Genomic DNA, 23,639 nt, shown 5'->3' on the forward strand with positions numbered 1-23,639 from the left:
TTAAGGAACACAGCCGATGACCTAAGTAATGTTAGGCACAAAACAATTTCAATTTATTTTCATTTATGTAGCGCCAAATCACAACAAAGTTGCCTCAAGGTGCTTCACACAAGTAAGGTCTAACTTTACCAACCCCTAGAGGAAACACACAGGTGACAGTGATAAGGGGAAAAAAAAGTCCCTCTGATGATTTGAGGGAGAAACCTCAAGCAGACCAGACTCGAAGGGGTGACTCTCTGCTTGGGCCATGCTACCAACACAATTTACAAAACGAATATACAGGAAATTTTGGGACGGGGAGGCTTGCAGAAGACACCACTTCACCTCTGGATGGATCTGCACCTCAAACAGAGAGAAAAAAACTGAGTCAGGCATCAGAAAAACAACAAATAAAGTCAGCATTAAGCAAAAAGTAAAACAGGAAAAAATACTAAGCTGATCGGCGGCCACTAGCCATTAGGGATGTGAATCATACAACAACTCACAATTCGATTCCGATTCTTGGGGTGATGATTCGATTCACAATCGATTTTTGATTCAAAGAGCTCTGAGAAATAGTTATATTACTTAAAAAATGTTTATGTTTAAGAAAATGCAGCTTTACAAGGTTAATCAAGGGATTCTAGATGTAAATTTACTTATCTGCTTTGCTCGTTCGCAGTTGGCTGGCAGTTTAGCGAAGCGCTGGTCAGTAGTCGGCAGATACCGCTGCTTCCCTCTTTTAGCTCCGGGTGATGGCGTAGCATGTGGGCTTGCGGATTTGAAGCATTTCCGAAGTACTTGACTTTCATTTTGCGGATTTTGCACACTGCATAAGTCATGTCAAGCTCCTCCTTACGCAGCAAATAATAAAATGCAGAATGCGCCCAAACATTTGCCTTCAGCAAAGACTGTGCTGGCTGAACTAGCTCTTTGTCCACCATGCTAAGCTGCAGCTTACGACTGTTTGAAGCACGCCGGACCCTCCCCTCGCGGGGACACTGTAGTACGGAAGGCGTTGCCTGACAAACAGTACACACAGCGAGTAAGCAAGAAAATGAAAAAAAAAAAAAAAAAATGCTTTTTAAAAATCATTTCTTGGACATTTTGGATCAATTCAGAATCGTAATAAATAAGAATCGCGATTTGGACGTGAATCGATTTTTTTCCGACACCCCTACTAGCCATAAGCTTCCCAAAAGACCCAGACTTTAGATAAAGTTGAGGCCGCGGGCCTCTCCGTTTTCTAATATAATGGCTTTAAAAGGGTTAAAAGCATAGTAACATGATATGCCAGGATGCTACCCATACGAAAGGGAAAATAAGTGCGTCTTAAATCTGGACTTGAAAGTCTCTGCAGAATCTGATTGTTTTATTAATGTAGGGAGATTATTCCACCAATGAGAGGCATGATAAGAGTAAGCTCTGTGACCCACAGACTTTTTATTCACCTCAGGGGCACAAAGTGGTCCTGCACCCTGGGAATGCAGTGCCCAGGGTGGTATGTAGGGTTTAAGCAGGTCAGCTAAGTCGGGAGGTGCTAGTCCGTGAATAATTTTATAGGTTATGTATTCCTGTGAGCTAATGAGTGTATCTCATCTAAATTAATTTTAGAACAGGAACCCACGTTTCACACTCACGAGCGCCACTAGCTTAGCTTATGGCAAGCTAATAGTGGATGCTTTCATTATCGCTGAACAACTGTCCAGTTTCTGGGTATTCTGTGTTACTACAAGCCAACATGCTTGATGAATTCCTGTGCAAAAAGTACTTCCCATGAGCAGCCTGGTAGGAATGGGGTCTAATAGACATGTTGATGGTTTGGAAGAAGTAACTAATGAAAATAACTCAGACAGAACAATCGGAGAGAAAGAGTCGAACCAAATACCAGCATCACTGAAAGCAGCCAAAGATAACGATACGTCTTTGGGATGGTTATGAGTAATTTTTTCTCTAATAGTTAAAATTTTATTAGCAAAGAAAGTCATGAAGTCATTACTAGTTAAAGTTAAAGGAATACTCAGCTCAATAGAGCTCTTACTCTGTCAGCCTGGCTACAGTGCTGAAAAGAAACCTGGGGTTGTTCTTATTTTCTTCAATTAGTGATTAGTAAGATGTCCTAGCTTTACGGAGGGCTTTTTTATAGAGCAACAGACTCTTTTTCCAGGCTAAGTGAAGATCTTCTAAATTAGTGAGACGCCATTTCCTCTCCAGCTTACGGGTTATCTGCTTTAAGCTGCGAGTTTGTGAGTTATACCACGGAGTCAGGCACTTCTGATTTAAAGCTCTCTTTTTCAGAGGAGCTACAGCATCCAAAGTTGTGCTCAGTGAGGATGTAAAACTATTGACGAGATAATCTATCTCACTCAGAGAGTTTAGGTAGCTACTCTGCACTGTGTTGGTATATGGCATTGGAGAACATAACAAAGAAGGAATCATATCCTTACACCTAGTTACAGCGCTTTCTGAAAGACTTCTACTGTAATGAAACTTATTCCCCACTTCTGGGTAGTCCATTAAAATAAATGTAAATGTTATTAAGAAATGACAGAAGGGGGTTTTCAGGGAATACTGTTAAGTCTTCAGTTTCCATACCATAAGTCAGAACAAGATCTAAAGTATGGTTAAAGTGGTGGGTGGACTCATTTACATTTTGAGCGAAGCCAGTTGAGTCTAATAATAGATTAAATGCAGTGTTGAGGCTGTCATTCTCAGCATCTATGTGGATGTTAAAATCGCCCACTATAATTATCTTGTCTGAGCCTAAGCACTAAGTCAGACAAAAGGTCTGAAAATTCACAGAGAAACTCACAGTACCGTCCAGGTGGACGATAGATAACAAATAAAACTGGTTTTTGGGACTTCCAATTTGGATGGACAAGACTAAGAGTCAAGCTTTCAAATGAATTAAAGCTCTGTCTGGGTTTTTGATTAATTAATAAGCTAGAGTGGAAGATTGCTGCTAATCCTCCCCCTCGGCCTGTGCTACGAGCATTCTGACAGCTGGTGTGACTCGGGGGTGTTGACTCATTTAAACTAACATATTCATCCTGCTGTAACCAGGTTTCTGTAAGGCAGAATAAATCAATATGTTGATCAATTATTATATCATTTTCTAACAGGGACTTAAAAGAGAGAGACCTAATGTTTAATAAACCACATTTAACTGTTTTAGTCTGTGGTGCAGTTGAAGGTGCTATATTATTTTTATTTTTGAATTTTTATGCTTAAATAGATTTTTACTGGTTGGTTGTGGTCTGGGAGCAAGCACCGTCTCTACGGGGATGGGGTATTGGGGGGATGGCAGGGGGGAGAGAAGCTGCAGAGAGGTGTGTAAGACTACAACTCTGCTTCCTGGTCCCAACCCTGGATAGTCACGGTTTGGAGGGTTTAATAAAATTGGCCAGATTTCTAGAAATGAGAGCTCCTCCATCAAAAGTGGGATGGATGCCGTCTCTCCTAACAAGACCAGGTTTTCCCCAGAAGCTTTGCCAATTATCTATGAAGCCCACCTCATTTTTTGGACACCACTCAGACAGCCAGCAATTCAAGGAGAACATGCAGCTAAACATGTCACTCCCGGTCCAATTGGGGAGGGGCCCAGAGAAAACTACAGAGTCCGACATTGTTTTTGCAAAGTTACACACCGATTCAATGTTAATTTTAGTGACCTCCGATTGGCTTAACCGGGTGTCATTACTGCCGACGTGAATTACAATCTTACCAAATTTACACTTAGCCTTAGCCAGCAGTTTCAAATTTCCTTCAATGTCGCCTGTTCTGGCCCCCGGAAGACAATTGACTATGATTGCTGGTGTTGCTAACTCCACATTTCTCAAAACAGAGTCGCCAATAACCAGAGTTTGTTCCTCGGCGGGTGTGTCGCGGAGTGGGGAAAAACAGAGATGTGAACGGGTTGGTGGTGTACACGGGGCTTCTGTTTAGGACTACGTTTCCTCCTCACAGTCACCCAGCTGGCCTGCTTTCCCGGCTGCTCAGGATCTGCTGGGGGACAGCTAACGGCGGCTAAGCTACCTTGGTCCACACCAACTACAGGGGCCTGGCTAGCTGTAGGATTTTCCAAGGTGCGGAGCCGAATCTCCAATTCGCCCAGCCTGGCCTCCAAAGCTACGAATAAGCCACACTTATTACAAGTACCATTACTGCTAAAGGAGGCCGAGGAATAACTAAACATTTCACACCCAGAGCAGAAAAGTGCGGGAGAGACAGGAGAAGCCGCCATGCTAAACCGGCTAAGAGCTAGTAGTTGCGCTAAGCTAGCGGATTCTTAAAAACACGCAAAGTGAAAAATGTGTAAATAATTTAAAGGTGATTCAGCAGAGGGAGTGCTTTAGTTAAGGCACGTGAAGATTACACTGTGAACAAATTGTTATCTAGTTATCTAGATCAATCTAACTATGCAGATTAAACAGCTGACAGATACAGCAAAACACTGCTGTGCTCCGGAACAGGAAGTGATACAATACCGCACTGAGAGCCAACCACCAGTAGAGGCCTAGACCTCAAACAAAAAAAAACTATAAACATAACCTATTAAAATGAAATTAAAGCCAAAATTACCAAATTTAATACCAAATATAGGTGTGAACAGCAAGTATAACTGTGATATTGCACTGGGAATTAATTGGAAACCAATATTGCACATATGTTGCACACAGGAGACTGTGTGCTACAGACTGTAAGCGGGATTGGAGGAGTCCCTCAGAATGCGGAGAGCCCTTCACCTGCACCTTGATAAGTAGAGATCTGAGGTGCTGGGAAGGCTGCTCCGTACAATCCTCTGTGCAGCCTTTACCACCCTCTGCGGAGCTCCCCTCTCAGCAGCCGTGCAGCTGCTGTGAGGGAGTAATGCAGGAGCACACTGATAGAAATGATAGAAGCGCCTCAAAATGAAACTCCCAAGTCTATCTCTCCGCAGCTTCCTAAGGAAGTAGAGGCGTTGGTGGGTTTTCCTCACCAAACGGGAGGTATTGGCACCCCAGGTGAGATCACTGGATATGTGCACACCCAGTTACCTGAAGCAGGAGACCAATTCCACAGCTGCTCCTCCAATATACAAGGGAGGGGGAGGCCACTTGTTCCTCCTAAAATCCACTACCATTTATTTACCATTCATCCACTTAGTCTTCTTCTTCACATTGATGCAGAGATTATCTCTGCACAACTGCAGCAGATATTCCACCTCCTCTCTGTATATGGACTCATCATCGTCCTTGATGCGTCCCACTACTGCTGTTTCATCCACAAACTTCACTATATGACAGCTGGGATGTCTCGCTGAGCAGTCATATTTTAGCAGAGCGAGGAGGGCGCTCAGCACACTGCCCTGGGGTGCGCCAGTGCTGAGGGTGATAGAAGAGGAGATGGTGTTGTGGATCCTTACAGTCTGTGGTCGGTTGGTCAGGAAGTCCAGGACCCACTTCCTCAGTGTGGAGCTCAGACCAAGGGAGCAGAGCTTCTGCACCAGGGTCTCTGGGATGATGGTGTTAAAAGAGGAGGACAAGTTCAGGAAGAGCAGGCGGACATATGAGTTCCTGCTCTGCAGATGGGTGAGGGCTGTGTGAATCACTGATGAAATGGTGTCCTCAGTGGAGCAGTTCCTCTTATAGGCATACTGGTGGGGATCTATAGTGACTGGGGGGCATGTGCTGGGCCGCATGTCCGGGTCCTCAAAGCGGGCGAAAAACCTGTTAAATGCATCTGGCAGAGAGCGGTCCCTTGGGTATTGTGCATCTCTGATATTATAATCCGTGATGCACTTTTTGCCCTGCCACATGCGTCATTGCTGGTAAAGTGACCCTTGATTTTCTGAGCGTATGTGGCCTTGGCCCTCATGATGCCCGCCTTCAGCTCCTTCCTTGCCGCTGTGAGCGCTGATGCCTCACCTGTTCTGAACACAGCATCCCTAGCTTTCAGCAGAGCTCTCACCTCAGCATTCAGCCAGGGTTTCTGATTTGGGTAGCAGGTTACTGTCCTGGTGGAAGTGACGTCATCAATGCATTTGGAGATGAAGCTGAGGACAGAGGAGGTGTATTCTTCCGGGTCCACCTCTCCCTCATATGTAGCCGCCTCCCTGAAAACCTGCCAGTCTGTGCATTAAAAGCAGTCCTGGAGCATAGAGGCTGCATCTTTGGGCCACACGGTGACTGTCCTCTTTATTGGCCTGTACCTCCTCAGCAGCGGGCGATACGGTGGCACCAGCAGGATGGAGATGTGGTCGGAGGAGCCAAGATTGGGGCAGGGGAGAGTTCTGTACGCTCTACCATTGTTGGTGTATACACAGTCCAGAGTGTTGTCTCCCCGTGCGGGAAAGGTGACATGCTGGTAAAAACTAGGCAGAGTGTCCGTCAGTTTCACGTTATTAAAGTCCCCCGCAACCACATAAAATGCCTCCGGGTGCTTTGCTTGCAGCGAGCTAATGATGTCATGTAGCTCCTTCAGCACATCGCTATTATTAGCATCCGGCGGGATGTAAACAATAGTGGCAAACACCACACTGAACTCTCGAAGAAGATAATGTTTGCAACGCACACTCATGATTTCTATAGCCTCAGAGCAATAGTTTTTAACCAGTCCACAGTTTGTACACCAACCTTCATTGACGTACACGCACAGTACTCCTCCCCGTCTTTTCCCCGACTGGTGGTCGCGGTCCGCTCGTAAAAGCTGCAGTCCATCAATCTGAAAGGCTGACTCCGGCATGTTATTAAGCCAGGTCTTCGTGAAACAAAGAACAGCACAGTTCCTCATTTCTGTGGAAGTACTCAGCCTCAAACGTAACAAATCCAGTTTGCCGTCCAGCGAGCGGACATTGGCCAAAAAGAGAGTTGGAATCGGCAGCCTGCTAGCTTTTAACTGGGCTAGCACACCCCGCGCTTTCCTCTCTTTTGTTTTCGGGTGTACCGCTTCGTCTTGCGGGCTGCGCTCCCCACTCTGCTGTGCCACTCCGTTGTCCTCAGGAGCCGCTGTCTCCTGAGTGCAGATTTCAACTTCGGAGATATTGTGCAGACCGAACTGTTTCTGATGGCCATCACTTTGGTTAAGCTGTAGTTCACACATACATTCAGCCCAAAACTGGCACCAATAGCAGCTGTTAAGTGTAAAAATACCAAGGCTTAACCAGGGGCTCAAGAAGCCATACAACTAACCATTAATTCTCATAGCCTGACCTATCACCAGATAAGTTGTCCTGATGAACTGGAAATTTAGGAATAGCATCATATAGCACAGTGGAAAAACTTACTCATTGATTACATCTCTTCCCATCACTCAGTAATAGAACCTCCCTCCATCTGGCATCCACTCATCAACTTTGTCTTGTCACTAACTCATATTTGCATTTTTGCATCTTGATTTCTGCTGTGCATGAGAACCAATCCCTGCCTCTCTCCCACACAAACAGTTAGCACCTTTTTTCCCTGGTTGGAATTGGGATTTTGTTTTGAAGGAGAAAAGAAGAGTCTATCATCATTATTATTGTTCCCACTATGGTTGTGAACATTTCAGGTTGTGAACACCTGTGACATTGGGGTGAATGTGAGACATTATTGTAAAGCGCTTTGAGCATCTGATGCAGATGGAAAAGCGCTATATAAATGCAGTCATTTGCCATTTAATATTGCATCCTCTGTCTCTCATTCAGGTACACGCACACACACCCACCAACACCTTTATATTCTGTTCTCCCCATCTCAAACCTGGTGTAAGCTGCTGTCTGTGTTTTGTTGGTTTTATTTTTGTTTTTGTCTGTTTATCTTCTTGTCTCCTGATCTGGCTTTGCACCCTTTTTTGTCCTGTATCACCTTGTTGGTTCTCTTGTAAATAAAAGAAAAACAAAAAAGTTTATTAAATGCCCACATAAAATAAATTAATTCTGTGATCCCTGGCATATTGTAAAAAGCAAAAAAAAAAAACAAAAAAAACAAAACAATGAGCTTTCACGATATTTTGTGATGTCGTGTCAGTTTTCTGCTTTAATATAAATGCTGTGCAAAGATGTTTCATTGATGTAAGTTATTGTCCATGTAATTAATATTGAAACCCATCGTGCACATCACCTCAATTTTTTTGCTGTGCCAGACATCAGTTGAAAAGGAACACATTTAATAAATGACAAAAGGATAGAACAAAACCCAGACACAGATGGTTTATTCTTTATTTGTGAGGAAATCAGACATTTTATTGAAATTGGCAGTCTGACAAACGTAATTTTTGGTCGAGTTTGTGCAAACACCCACCCCCACTTCAAGCAGAATATTGCATGGAACGCACAGAGTGCTCACACCCGAATACGGTAAGCATGCTTTCACCTAGCCTGCGGTGTGCAGTGGATGAGGAGCTGGCCTACCAATATGTAGACCTGGGTTTGAATCTGGCTCATGGTAGCTGTCTGAGTTGATTTATATTGTCCCAATCCAGGCAGCTGTAAATGGGCACCTGGTTTAGCTGGGAAAGTAAACTGTGTTGGACTGACATCCTGTCCAGGGAAGTCATAGAGACTCATCCATTTCACACTACAGAATCCGGAGATGAGCACCGGCCCCAACGGCCCCATCATTTTGTGTATGCTTGTTTAGATGGAAAGATGAATTTTTAAGAGTGAAGATTAGAGTTTCTTCCTAAAATCTGAGGTCAGATGTGGACAGGGATTACTGCAAGATGCTTCTTTTTGTGTCATCCATCAACACCTTTGTATTGTAGTCAAAAAAAACTGGTGGTGCTTCTTTCATTCATGCTGCATATGTCTAAACTTACAGAGGTGATGCGTACCATCTCCCCCAATTTGGAGTAAACTGGTTGTACCAAAGGTTGAAAAAAATTATGACTCAAATAGAAATAGTTTTTAATAAAGGAATGAGAAAAGTTCTCATTCCTCTTAAAATTATTCATGTGCATTACTTGTAACACGTTTCTGCCCACCCGTTTCTGCCCAAGAAGTAATAATGGTTACCCCAGATCAGGTGTGCATTCTGAAACTGTCTGGTTTTATTTCTTTTCCCCATCATTACCCTTTTAAAATTCTGCGTGAAAGTTCTGAATAAATTACCGTGTTGGTATTGCATAAAAATGTAGTACAGCTGGATCATGCTTCCGCCCCTTTTTTCCCAGGACATTTTCAAGCAGGCAACAGAGGATCGTTTGACCAGCGCCAATGAACTGCCTTACTTTGAAGGAGACTTCTGGCCCAACGTGCTGGAGGAGAGCATTAAGGAGCTGGAGCAGGAGGAGGAGGAGAGGAAGAAAGAGGAAAACACAGCGGCCTGTGAAACGCCTGAGGTTAGACATTGTAGTGGTTTAATGTTGCTAGAAATAAATATTAATTTACATTTTGATTGTAATGTTGGACATCTCTAGTGCCAGTCTGTGAAAGAGCTGAGAGCAAGTGAAGTTACAGGAACCTGTGGCCAGGCATGGACTGGCTTCGGGCCCACCGGGCAATGCCAGGTGGGCCGACGCATATTTTTGGCCAGGGCTGTCATAATGTTATATATATAAAAAAAAAAAAGTAAAAAAAATAAAAAATAAAAAATCGACCAATGAAATCTCTCAGCCTTTCTCGGCCCACCTTCCCTCTCACGTTGACCCAGGTTATCAATTTCTGCCATTTGAGCTGAACATAGCCATTTGAGCTGAACATAGTTGGAGAGAGTTAACTGAATATCCGGCTATCGAAATGGATAAACAACAGAAACGCAAGGGAGGCGCAGAGAAGCTGCGAGAACAGGCTCAAAAGCCTACAAGTTGACGCAGCAAAATGTGCAAAAATTACAGATATGTTTGCCAGTGCTTCAACCACAGCAGCGGATGCAGGGCCATCAACGAGTGCAGCGCCGTCAACATCAAAAGCAGTCCCGAGTGCACAGGCTGTCGAGGTGGCACAGAGTAGTAGGCAAAACATAGAGGAAGAAGTAGTAATCCAGGTGGATTCGGAGGTCGAGGAGATGGAGGTGGAGGAGAGAGAGGTGACCCAGGAGGAGGTCAGAATAGCTACTGACAACCCGGTAAGAAGCTAGCAAAATGTTAGCAGAATGACCATGTGCCAAAAGTGTAAATTAAGGAAATTATTACAGTACTCATTTTATTCAGTCAGACTAAAACATGAATTAGCCTAGCCTATAGAATTTTACACACAACCTTGTTTGGAGGTTTGGAGGTGGTCACCCGTGCGTGTGTGTGTGTGGTGTGTGTGTGTGTGTTGTGTGTGTGTGTGTGTGTGTGTGTGTGTGTGTGTGTGTGTGTGTGTGTGTGTGTGTGTGTGTGTGTGTGTGTGTGTGTGTTTGTGTGAGTGAGTGACAGAGAGAAAATAGCCTTTGTTTTTGAATAATGCTATGAGTAGATTTGTTGTCCATTTTACCATATTAGATAACAGGCCAAGGCCTACTTTATTTGACATTAATGCAGGCTATACTGTTATAAAGTGTCGTTTGATTTTTGTAGGCTAATGCAAAGTTGACACTGGTGTGCAGATATTACAAAAACTGACATGTCATTAATGTTCATGACGTCTTATGTCATGTTTATGACAGGCTCATGTCACTCTAATGTAAACACCTATTAGCCTAAGTGTTCTGTGTTATTTCAGCTTGTTATAAATTTGTTGTTTACAGGTGTTATAGCTTACAGTTGATCATGTAATATTAGTGAAACATTGCTTTGCTGAAAGATGGATGATTATTGGTAGGTAACCAGAGAAATAACACTAGTGAAATTAACATTCCTGCCTCTTTCTGTTTCTCTGTGTTTAGTCAAGAGAGACTGTTGAAGGAGTGGAGGAGTCACAGGGAGAACAGGCAGTTGACTATTTTAGCCGCCCTCATCCCACAATTTAAGTTTCATCCACAACAGGATGCCACAAACTCAGTCGTCTAGAGGCTCTTTAACAGAACGGAAGACATAGCATGGAAATGGCTGACGTATTGTAGTCAACATCATGCTTTATTTTGTTTGCCTTGCTTTTAGTAAGCCCAGTGATCCAAGTGCTTTTATTAGAGGCATGACAGACTGGAGGCATGTGCAACAAAGAACAGAAGAGCATGAGAGAGGCATGGCACATAGACAGTGTGCTGAGGCATATTTTTTAAACTGCTCCAGAGCAAGCATTGACCACCTCCTTGAGGAAAGACAGCTGACAGGACACCGTGAGCAGGTTAAGAAGAGACGTCAGGTGTTGGAACGTGTAGTGGAGGTTGTGAAGGTCATAGGGAAGAGAGGCTTAAGCTACAGGCAGGAGCACAATGAGGCTGTGTACAACTTGGACATTGACAGCCTCGATCATGGCAGTTTTTTGGAATTGATAATATTGCTGGGGAAATATGATGTCTGCTTAAAAGAGCACCTCAACAACATAATTGAAAAAAGTAAGCAGATCCATGCTTCAGTAACCCAAGGCAGAGGTTCTCTGATCACCTTCTTGTCAAAAACAACAGTAAATGCAGTAATTTTTGGCACATTCTACTGCACTTTATTTTAATGTTTGAAATAACACAATGTGTGCGTATATCCTCTGGTAATGTTGTGTGTTTTCGTGTATCGTATAAATAATCATGGTGGGCCGCCATGGCTAAAAATGTCCGGGCCGGTTTTTGGTCCCAGTCCAGCCCTGCCTGTGGCATTGCAGCTGAACAACTCCATGCGGGTGTTATCCTGCATTGAGTGACCATAGCAGTCTGGCTTCACATCTAGGAAGTCAACTATTGACTGCAGGCATTATTATTGATAGTGTTTGTTGATTTTCACAAAACACTTGATTGATTTGATCATGCTGCTATCTGGGACATCTTAAGAATTTGAGGGATCCTTGAAAAGTTGCTGATTATTGCCATTATCTCATACACAATTAGTATACCGTGAGGCAGGAAATCTGATATCCCACCCCCACCCCCCCAGTGAAAACTGGCATTCATTGGGATGTGTTCTGGCTCCTACACTATTCAATGCTTCCATTAACTGAATGTTGGGTAGGATTGTGGCAAACTGCAGCTTAGGTTTCTTTGTTTATTTATATTACAACTAGTGGCATTTGAAAGCGCTGCATTCTGGTGGTGGCATTTTACAACACTTTATTTAAAATTTAGTTGGTCCTGTAGTGGAGTTTGTCTTTATTATGTGGTATTGATCTGGTGATGCTCTTTATAAATTTATTTTTAACTATTGTATCAGTTTTAAATTACTTACAAGTGGCAAAAGACTTCATTGACAATAGTTATCATGTCTTTAAGTGTATTATTTACGAAACGCAGATAGGGTGTAATTATTGAATTGTTTTCTAAGACACACTTAGAATTGGATAAATGTAGAATGAAAACAATGAAAGCAGAATTAAAGTCAGTTAATGCAGACAGTCAAACTTATTACAAACAATACATACAAGTAAATAAATTTTAATGAAATCAAGATTTTAGCCTTATTTTGTTCCAGTGTAAGAGTCAAATACCAGTGTGTTTTAAAACAAGAAAAACTGACAAAAGTGCTCTCAGAATCCACCAAATTGCACCATTTTTTTTTTTTTCAAAATTTCCTGAGGTCAGGGGGTCTTGCTGGGAATGCCTCCAGACCCCCAAATGGACCTCGCGGCTTCGGTGGTCAACCGTCTGCTCACAGAAGGTGTTCAGTCAAAAAATTTTCTGTTGCTTGCACCCATGCAGAGCTGAAAGCAGTCGTGCAGCTGTTTTCAGCTACACTCATCAGACCTGATCAGGTCATCACAAACCTGAATAATGAAACGCTGTGATGAATTAAACTTTTGAAGCGCCAATGGATCGTGATCAAGTGTGATCAGAATGAAGTGCTGTATGACCTGTCAGTGTGGTGTTTGCCACGGCACTTTAAATGTTTAAACAGAGCATTAATCAGGCGTGATCAACCAGATCGATCGATCAGGTCGTCTGATGATCACAACACAACGACGGTGCTTTAAAAGTTAAATCATCACAGCGCTTCTGTGTGTTCAGAGAGTGACACGGGCATCCTCTGAGAAACACTCTTGCAGCAGGAAAAACCACAGAGGGACCTGCTTTAATTAACGCTGTTTCCAGCCTCGAATTAAAGGATTTTCCAAGGTCATTTCAAAAGTCAGGAGGTTTATGTGGATTCATGTCCGTCTGTGATGGTGAACTGGACTGAAATGAACAGGTCAGACTTTATATTTTTCCTTGTGTGAATGAAACAGTCGTTTTGCATACGGACCACAGCTTTCAGCCAATCAGTATTAATGGACGGATGAGTAAATTACAAGAAACGTCTGCCAAGAATCAGAACTTACCTACAACTGATGTCCAGCATGTGCGGGAAGTGAGTCAGACACTGGCACTCGTTGAAAATTTTCAGCATGCCCAAATTTTTTTTGTCAGCTCATCAGGACGTACATCAGCGAGCTTCAATGTGTTTCAATGAGCTTCAACGTGCGTCAGCTTGTTCTTAACTTATAAAAAACTTACCCTTAACTTACTGGACTTATGCCAGCATTTTTTAATAAGGTCGGCATACGCTGGCTAAATCATCAAGGTGTGACAGGGCCTTAAAACCATTTTTTTGCAGCAGGCTGTAAACATGTTTATATTTCTGTTCTAAAGTTTAACAGAGTCCTACAGGAATCTGGAAGCAGCCTGTGCTTAAAGAGTCACAGCCCTCCATTCGTTCATGGCAGCGTTTTCCACAGCCTGTCCATTCATCAGCATTCTGTACACAATGAAAATGGTCCACCAAGATAAAAAAAATGAAAATAAAAAAATACAATAATGTTTTATTAGTCTGTTTCTGACATGCACTATACGATGCAGTACAGCCCCAAACCACTGGGTGCAAACTGGGCTGTCAGCAGGTGCTGAATAATCGTCAAGCTGTGACAGCTGCATTAATTTATTAGACGTACGACAGCGTGCACCAGAGTGTTTAAAACGGTCGGCATACGTAGGCTAAATCGTCAAGGTGTGACAGGGCCTTTAATCTGTATAGTTTCCTTCTCCCTGATAACTGTACAGATGGGTGAATTTTTGGGGGGGGTGAATGTTTTAAGCCATAAAGTTCTGTATATTAGTGGGCCTGGTTGCTTTGAGTGACAGCGGCTGAGGCCAGCAGCTCCGCCTCTCGTAGTGTCTAACTGTAACATTCAGAGTTCCCTGGCAACAGCCACTCGCTGTTGTGAAGACTGTCTGTTTGAAATTTTATTACAAACATCTGGAATAATACAGCTTGTTGTGTAGTGAAACGTCGGAACAGATCATCTAAGATGTCTCTGCTGCAAAATTCAACTCTCGTCTTACTTAATGTTACATGCTCATGGGGTCAGCACTTTTAGTGGCACAGCACCGCGAAGCTCAGTCATGGTAGAGGGCATCCTAAACAGGAAGTGTCAAAATTCAAATCCACAGTAAAACAGGAAATGTTTAAATGTCAAACACTTCCTGGATTGACAGACGAGATCCCATGGAATCTCGTGTGAACTCAGTGGCAAGCTCACACTCAAACAGGAAGTGCCAATTTATCAGTCACAGTGAAACAGGAAATGTTGAACACTTCCTGGCATGGGTGGAGCTAGAGTGGAGGCCAGGGTTTCACTGGACTCCCCTGAAATCTGATTGGACACAGATGATTGGCATGTCACGGCACCACACGTCTGGTTGAAAGAGCTGCATTTCCAAACTAGTGAGTCACATTGACTGCTAGGTTCCTCCTGTCTAGTAGTTTGTGCTGTCTACCACAAAAAGTTCTAATCCACCTTAGTAGAAGAAGAGAAATGTTTGCTTCAGATTTGAACTGAACACATCGTTTGAACTATGGACTTTTAATCACGCCGAACTTGTATTAATGCAATAACATGCTTTTGGAGGGCGGTACGCATATTCAGAGGCCCTCCGTCTAACTTGGGCGAATATCGGTCATTTTGGGTGACTGGGCATAGACAGAGGGACTCAGAAAATGCATACCACACGACAACTCCATGTTATTTCCATTATTATCACTTACTGAGATACACAACACGTGGAATCACATTAACAATATTTAATGTCATTTCAAAATGCACAACACTCAGCAAAAACGCGTACATAAAAAGTTGGCTCACTTTAACTTTTGTCATGTTGGCTGGTACCGCGCTGCTCTCCAAATTTGCCAGTGCGTCCTCATCAAGCTGGCTGCTTTGGCTGCTGTTCATTGTCGGACTATCCATGAGAAAAATCATCTGTAATATCCATATTGGGACCAACACACACTTCTTGCCTTTTCATCTTTTCCTCTGCGGACAGTTCTTGGGCTGGGCGCTATGACGTGTTCAGTTTATGCACAGCCGGTGGGTATTGGGATACCCGACGTCCATGCCCAGTCGCACAAAATCACCGATATTCGCCTGAGTTAGACGAGGGCAAATATCAGTTTGACTATCATCAGTTTATGCTACTGCAGGCAGGTATAGCCAGATAACGTAAATGTAAATCTATGCTACCTGCCCAGCAAAGCCTCAGTAAGTGATAATAATGGTGAGTAAACGACCGTATTTTATGTCAGAAATGAGGTCCAGGTTGTTACAAGCAGCATTTCTCCTTTAATTCGGGTTTTGTTTTTTGTTTTTTTTGTTTTTTCCAAGATGGCGCTGTTAATGCAGCTGCCTGTTACTTCTGCTCTCGCCCCTCTTTTCCTACTTTTGCTATTTTTAATACTTTTTAATAGTGCTTATTGGTCTTTATTTGCAGTCGGTGGTACCCTGTGCAAGTATGCACATGGGAAACCCATTTTTGTCACTGTTGTGATTATTTTTATGCTGCTCTCGGCACTTTTCGAGGCAGCGCGGGGAAATCCCTTTGTTTCCAGCTCCGGACGTCCCATTGTTTATAGCCTGGATCAGCTGCTTGGACTAAGAGACTCAATGTACAGCGGGCCGGGACCCCGCTATGCTGAGCACCCGGACGTACCTGCAGACATTCGAAAGACACGAAGGGGCTGCAGAGGTGGGCGGACAAAGCGGAGAAGGACTTATATTCCATCTGTGGTCATGGGGAATGTAAGCTCTCTCCACAACAAGACCGAGGAGCTATCAGCTCTAAGCCATTTCCAGAGGCTGTATAAGGGCTGCAGTCCCATGTGCTTCACGGAGACATGGTTGGATGAACATGTACCGGACTCTTTAATCAACATGGACGGCTTCACACTCATCCGCACGGGCAGGATGCTGGCAGAGAGCGGAAATAAGAGAGGAGGGGGGCTCACCATTTATATGAACGAGAGATGGTGCAGCGCAGCTCATATTCACGTCAAAGACCAGATCTGCTCCTCGGAAATGGAGTTACTCGCGGTGAGCATGAGGCCGTACTATCTCCCACGGGAGTTTGGAAGTGTGATTACACTCTGCGCGTATATTCCTCCCTCTACGGACTCCGCCGCTGCCTGTGAGCGGATTCAACACATGTCTCCAGCAGCCAGCCCTCCAGTCCCTCTAACCCCCCACCTTCTACCCCCGGTCACCTCCACTGCACCCCGGACCTTGTCCCTCCTCCCCTGTGACTGTATTCAACACCAGCTCACCTCAGCTCCCTCCTCCCCGTCCCCCCCCCCCCTCACTGTAACTCCACCCGAGGTGAGAGGCCAGCTCCTGCGGCTGAAGCAGAGGAAAGCAGCAGGACCTGATGGGATCTCCCCGAGGCTGCTGAGGACCTGTGCAGATGAACTCTGTGAGGTCCTCAGCCACATCTTCAACATGAGCCTCAGCCTGGGGGTGGTCCCCACCTTGTGGAAGACCTGTGTGGTCCCTGTTCCCAAAACACCGCAAGCCAAGGAACCGGCCCACTACAGACCAGTTGCCCTGACCTCCCACCTCATGAAGACCATGGAACGGCTCGGCCTGTCTCACCTCCGCACCGTGGTGAGCGACACCCTGGACCCACTGCAGTTCGCCTACAGGCCCAACATGGGGGTAGATGATGGTGTCATCTACCTACTGCAGCAAGTGCTCACCCACCTGGAGACCGGCGGGAATGCTGTGAGAGTCATGTTCTTTGATTTCTCCAGCGCTTTCAACACCATCAGACCGGCGCTGCTGCAGGGGAAGCTGGAGGACGCAGATGTGGAAAGACACCTCGCCGCCTGGACTATCGACTACCTCACTGACCGCAGTACGTGCGGCTGCGCGGCTGTCAGTCTGAGATGGTAAGGTGCAGCACCAGGACCCCCCAGGGCACCGTCCTCTCGCCTTTCCCCTTCACCTTTTACACCTCGGACTTCACATGCAACACAGACAGCTTCCACCTCCAGAAGTTCTCTGATGACTCCACCATTGTGGGTCGCGTCTGAGGAGAACAAGCTGGAGTATCGGTCGGTCATCAGACTTCATGGACTGGTGTGAGCGCAACCACTTGTGTCTCAACACCAGTAAGACGAAGGAGATGGTGATCGACTTCAGGAGGAAACCACCACCTCACCCACCGGTGAACATCCAGGGGGAGGACATAAAGACTGTGAACAGTTTCAAATACCTGGGTATTCACCTCAACAGCAAACTGGACTGGACTTACAACACCGACGCCCTGTACAAAAAAGGTCAGAGTCGCCTCCACCTCCTGAGGAGACTGAGATCCCTTGGAGTGAGCAGGCCTCTGCTTAAGACCTTCTACGACTCTGTTGTAGCCTCAGCTCTTGTCTGTGCTGTCGTGTGTTGGGCCCCGGGCAACATGGAGCGGGAGAGAAAGAGACTGAACAAGCTGGTCAGGTATTCCAGCTCTGTCCTGGGCTGTCCTCTGGAGTCTCTGGAGGAGGTGGCTGAGAGGAGGGCGTTAACGAAGTTCAAATCCATCATGAACAACTCCTCTCACCGTCTGCACCGGACTGTAGTGGAGCTGACCAGCTCATTCAGTGACAGACTGAGGCACCCTCAGTGCAAGAAGGAACAATACCGCAGGTCATTCCTCCCTGCTGCTGTCAGACTGTACAATAACATTGTGAAATAACCACATGCAATAATATATCCACAAATCACGTGCAATATCAATCCAGTAGTGTTCAGAATAATAGTAGTGCTATGTGACTAAAAAGATTAATCCAGGTTTTGAGTATATTTCTTATTGTTACACGGGAAACAAGGTACCAGTAGATTCAGTAGATTCTCACAAATCCAACAAGACCAAGCATTCATGATATGCACACTCTTAAGGCTATGAAATTGGGCTATTAGTTAAAAAAAAAAAAAAAAAGAAAAGTAGAAAAGGGGGTGTTCACAGTAATGGTAGCATCTGCTGTTGATGCTACATACTCAAAACTGTTATGTTCAAACTGCTTTTTTAGCAATCCTGTGAATCACTAAACTAGTATTTGTATAACCACAGTTTTTCATGATTTCTTCACATCTGTGAGGTATTAATTTTGTTGGTTTGGAACCAAGATTTTGCTTGTTTACTAGTGTGCTTGGGGTCATTGTCTTGTTGAAACACCCATTTCAAGGGCATGTCCTCTTCAGCATAAGGCAACATGACCACTTCAAGTATTTTGACATATCCAAACTGATCCATGATACCTGGTATGCGATATATAGGCCAACACCATAGTAGGAGAAACATGCCCATATCATGCTGCTTGCACCACCAGGCTTCACTGTCTTCACTGTGAACTGTGGCTTGAATTCAGAGTTTGGGGGTTGTCTCACAAACTGTCTGCGGCCCTTGGACCCAAAAAGAACAATTTTACTCTCATCAGTCCACAAATATAAAAATATTATGCATACATGTATATATGTATATGTGTATGCATGTTCACATGTACATGCACACCCACGTACATACTTATATATACGAGGTCTGTTAGAAAAGTATCTGACCTTTTGATTTTTTTTCAAAAACCTGATCGATTTAAATCACGTGTGCTTGCATGAGCCAACCTTGAACCTTCGTGCGCATGCTTGAATTTTTTCACGCCTGTCGATTGCGTCATTCGCTTGTAAGCAGCCTTTGTGTGAGGATGGGTGTAGTCTCTCGTCATTTTTTCTTTGCAAGGAAAATGGCAGAACGACTGGAGCAAGCGCGACTGCATCAAATTTTGCCAGAAACTGGGCGACAGCCACGTGGAAACCATTCGAATTATTCAGATGGCTTTCGGTGACAATGCTATGGGCATCACACAGATTAAGGAGCGGTACAACCGGTTTAAAGACGTCCGCACAACAGTGGAGAGCGAGCCACGCTCCGGTCAGCCATCAACATGCTGAAATGACCAGATCATTTCCAAAGTGAAATTTCCACAATTTCTCGGATAGTCACACAACTGAAAAGCTACTGAAAGCCGTCTGAATCTTCCAAATTGTGGAAGAGGTGGGCATGTCACAACATGTCCTTTGAGACTTCAACACAAAGGCACTTTTGTTCCGTTAGCAGCTTCGTGCCCAAGCCATTGGCATGAATTTCACTGCAACTCTTTTCATGGCAAAATTTTCTGTCACAGTGGAATGTGCCGAAAAAGTGCTGATGTCCACCTCTTCCGCAGTTTCTCGGATAGTCACACGACAGTCTCACATCACCACAGCGTTCACTTTGGAAATGATCTGGTCATTTCAGCATGTTGATGGCCGCCCGGAGTGTGGCTCGCTCTCCACCGTTGTGCAGACGTCTTTAAACCGGTTGTACCGCTCCTTAATCTGTGTGATGGCCCATAGCATCGTCACCAAAAGCCGTCTGAATAATCCGAATGGTTTCCACCTGGCTGTTGCCCAGTTTCTGGCAAAAATTTAATGCAGTCGCGCTGCTCCAGTTGTTCTGCCATTTCCTTGCAAAGAAAAAAACGACGACAGACTACGCCCATCCGCACACAAAGGCTGCTTACAAGCAAATGACGCAATCAACAGGCGTGAAAAAATTCACGCATGTGCACGAAGGTTCAAAGTTGGCTCATGCAAGCACACGTGATTCAAATCCATCAGGTTTTTGAAAAAAATAAAAAGGTCGGCTACTTTTCTAACAAACCTCGTGTGTGTGTATGTATGTATGCATGTATGTATGTATATATGTGTATATATAAATATATGTGTGTGTGTGTGTGTGTCTGTGTGTGTGTGTGTATATATATATATATATATATATATATATATATATATATGTACACACAAATGCACGTGTGTGTGTGTGTGTATATATATATATATATATATATATATATATATATATACTCGTATACATACAGCATATTCTATTTCTACCTCATTTCGTATGTCTTGTACTGTTACAAGTATTATTTTTGCTTATCCTTGCACACGCTGTTTGATGCCTCTACTTGCACCCACCTTGTGTGTGTTTTTTTAAGAGCTGACGTAACGTGAATTTCTCCTCTTTGAGATCAATAACGTTTATATACACGTTTAAGGTAACAGACAGCTTCATGCTCTGTTGGCTTATTAGTGCAGCAGTTAACTGAAACAATCCTTCAAATTGTGATACAAGCATCAATTCAGCACAAATACAGCTGGAGCAAAATTAATGGAACAACTTTAACTTTTGACCTCTGTACAAACTGAAACTGACCTTTGTCACCATTCTTGCTGCTTTTACCTCATAACTCCATAACATTCAGTCACAAATTGTCCAGACTATACCTTTTCTGGTACCTTTATGATCAGGCAAATAATGCGGTGTCGTTTTCTATATGATTGGAGCATCTTTTAATTTTGACCCCTGTCTAATTCTTCAACTGACCCCTACCTGGTCATACCAATTGAACTTGGCTTTGCCTCGTTCCGTGGTATGTTCCATCTTTCATCTCATATTGTTATATTACAGCCTTATTCCAAAATGAAGTAAATTAATTTTTCCCCTAAAAATTCTACTTACAATACCCCATAATGACATGAAAAAAGTATTTTTGAAATTTCCAAATTTATTAAAAATAAAAATCACATGCACATAAGTATTCACACCCTTTGCTCAATATGTTGTTGATGCACCTTTGGCAGCATTTACAGTCTCAAGTCTTCTTGAATATGATGCCACAAGCTTGGCGCACCTATCTTTGGGCAGTTTTACTCATTCCTGTTTGCAGCACCTCTCACGTTCCATCAGGTTGGGTTGGGAGCGTTGGTGCACAGCCACTTTCAGATCTCTCCAGAGATGTTCAATCGGATTCAGGTCTGGGCTCTGGCTGGACCATTCATGGACATTCACAGAGTAAATGGACTGCATTTATATAGCACTTTTCCATCTGCATCAGACGCTCAAAGCGCTTTACAAATAATGACTCACATTTACCCCGATGTGGGGGTGCTGCCATACAAGGCGCTGCTACACACCTGGAGCAGTAGGGGATTAAAGACCTTGCCCAAGTCAGGCTGGGATTTGAACTGAGGATCTTCTGGTCTCAAGCCCAACGCCTTAACCACTGGACCATCACCCCTCCCAGTTGTCCTGAAGCCACTCCTTTGATATCTTGGCTGTGTGCTTAAGTTCATTGTCCTGCTGGAAGATGAACCGTCACCCCAGTCTGAGGTCAAGAGCACTCTGGAGCGGGTTTTCATCCAGGATGTCTCTGTACATTGCTGCATTTATCTTTCCCTCAATCCTGACTACTTTCCCACTTCCTTCTGCTGGAAAAACATCCACACAGCATGATGCTGCCACCACCATGCTTCACTGTAGCGATGGTGCTTGGTTTCCTCCAAACACGATGCCTTGCATTCACGCCAACGAGTTCAGCCTTTGCCTCATCAGACCAGAGAATTTTGTTTTTCATGGTCTGAGAGTCCTTCAGGCGGAGTGTCATGTGCCTTTTACTAAGGAGTGGCTTCTGTCTGGCCACTATACCATACAGAGCTGATTGATGGATTGCTGCAGATATGGCTGTCCTTCTGGAAGCTTCTCCTCTCTCCACAGAGGAATGCTGGAGCTCTGACAGAGTGACCATTGGGTTCTTGGTCACCTCTCTGATTAACACCTTTCTCCCCCAATCAGTCAATTCAGATAGGCAGCAGATCTCGGAAGAGTCCTGGTGGATCCAAACTTCTTCAGCTCATGGATGATGGAGGCCACTGTGCTCATTGGGACCTTCAAAGGAGCAGAAATAGTTCTGAATCCTTCCCCAGATTTGTGCTTCCAGATAATCCTGTCTCAGAGGTCTACAGACAATTCCTTTGACGTCATGCTTGGTTTGTACTCTGTCTGACATGCACTGTCAACTGTGGGACTTTATATGTAGACAGGTGTGTGCCTTTCCGAATCATGTCCAGTCAGCAAATTTTACCCCAGCTGGAAACATTCAGTGACCAGTGTAGTCTGTTTTCTTTTCATTAACTGCTGAACTCATCCTGCTGTAACCAGGTTTCTGTAAGGCAGAATAAATCAATATGTTGATCAATTATTATATCATTTACTAACAGGGACTTAGAAGAGAGAGACCTTATGTTTAATAAACCACATTTAACTGTTTGTCTGTGGTGCAGTTGAAGGTGCTATATTATTTTTTCTTTTTGAATTTTTATGCTTAAATAGATTTTTACTGGTTGTTGGTTGCATCAGACGCTCAAAGCGTCTGATGCAGATGAAATTATGCCTCACATTCACCCTGATGTAAGGGTGCTGCTATACAAGGTACTTACTACACACCAGGAGCAACTAGGGGATTAAGGACCTTGCCCAAGGGCCCTTAGTGATTTTCCAGTCAGGCTGGGATTTGAGCCGAGGATCCTCTGGTCTCATGCCCAACGCTTGACTATACCATCACCTCCCCCATAAACTAATTAGTTTATATCACGTGTTAGGGCAAGTGAGATCATTTCTCTGCTGAAGATGATTATTTCTGTTGGCTGCCACATTAATTTGATATGTATTCAAGAATTAAGTGAGATGTGTTCTTAAATGAACTTGCTTATTTTTTATTGTATGTCCTCAGGGTATGCCAAGTGACAGCAAAAATGCTAAGAAGAAGAACAACAAGAAGACAAATAAAAGCAAGAGCAGCATCAGTCGAGCCAATAAGAAGAAGCCTGGAATGCCGACTGTAGCCAGTGATTTGTCCCAGAAGCTCTATTCCACCATGGAAAAGCACAAAGAGGTTGGATTAGTTATTACACAAGTTACAAATGATGTTTAAGGCTGGTGTTGTGCTTAAAGTTATTGATACATGTGTTTTAGTGTGGAACATATTTGTTGGCATTTAATGATTGAGTCATCCTTCTGTCTACGAGGACAAACTGTTGTCCCAAAAAATATACTGTTTGAACCTATCAGTCCAGAGGGTCATGTGAACTGCAAACAAGATGACTGTTTTGCATGATCACTCTTGCCAACCCCCCCACCCCCTCCCCCCATTTTAATTGATTATCTACCTTCCATGTACTTTTGAATTGTCCATTAGTCATTTTGTACTTTTTAAAACCCATGCTGGACTTCTGGTATGGTGTTTAGAGAGTTGACATGTATCCGGCTTGGTCCTCTGCGCTATTCAATTTTTTACCTTGCAAACCTCACACTTTTTGTTTGGAATCCCAGGTTTATTTTTATTTTTTGTATTTACCGCTTTCTGATCACCTGCAAAATGTCCAAGTCTAAAAGCAAGTCTGAATGGAACAGAGAAACTTTGCCGTTTGCTTCACCTCGAACAGAGCTGCACTGTCTGCGAACTTTAAGACTTCTTTTGAAAGTTTGTCATCCAAGCTGGACAGTGTCCAATCTACAATACATGAC

General features: G+C 43.9%; 1 protein-coding gene across 1 annotated transcript in view; it reads left to right on the top strand.

The window, feature by feature from the left end:
• The window catches only part of LOC117525998 (histone lysine acetyltransferase CREBBP-like), a 228,177-nt gene that overhangs the window by 182,173 nt on the left and 22,365 nt on the right, over positions 1-23,639 (top strand). Inside the window, 2 exon segments of the mRNA XM_034187989.1 lie at positions 9,109-9,276; positions 22,846-23,007. Of these exon segments, the coding sequence (XP_034043880.1) occupies positions 9,109-9,276; positions 22,846-23,007 (330 nt within the window).

The sequence above is a fragment of the Thalassophryne amazonica genome, chromosome 15 (genome assembly GCF_902500255.1).
Source record: "Thalassophryne amazonica chromosome 15, fThaAma1.1, whole genome shotgun sequence".
Taxonomy (NCBI): Eukaryota; Metazoa; Chordata; class Actinopteri; order Batrachoidiformes; family Batrachoididae; genus Thalassophryne; species Thalassophryne amazonica.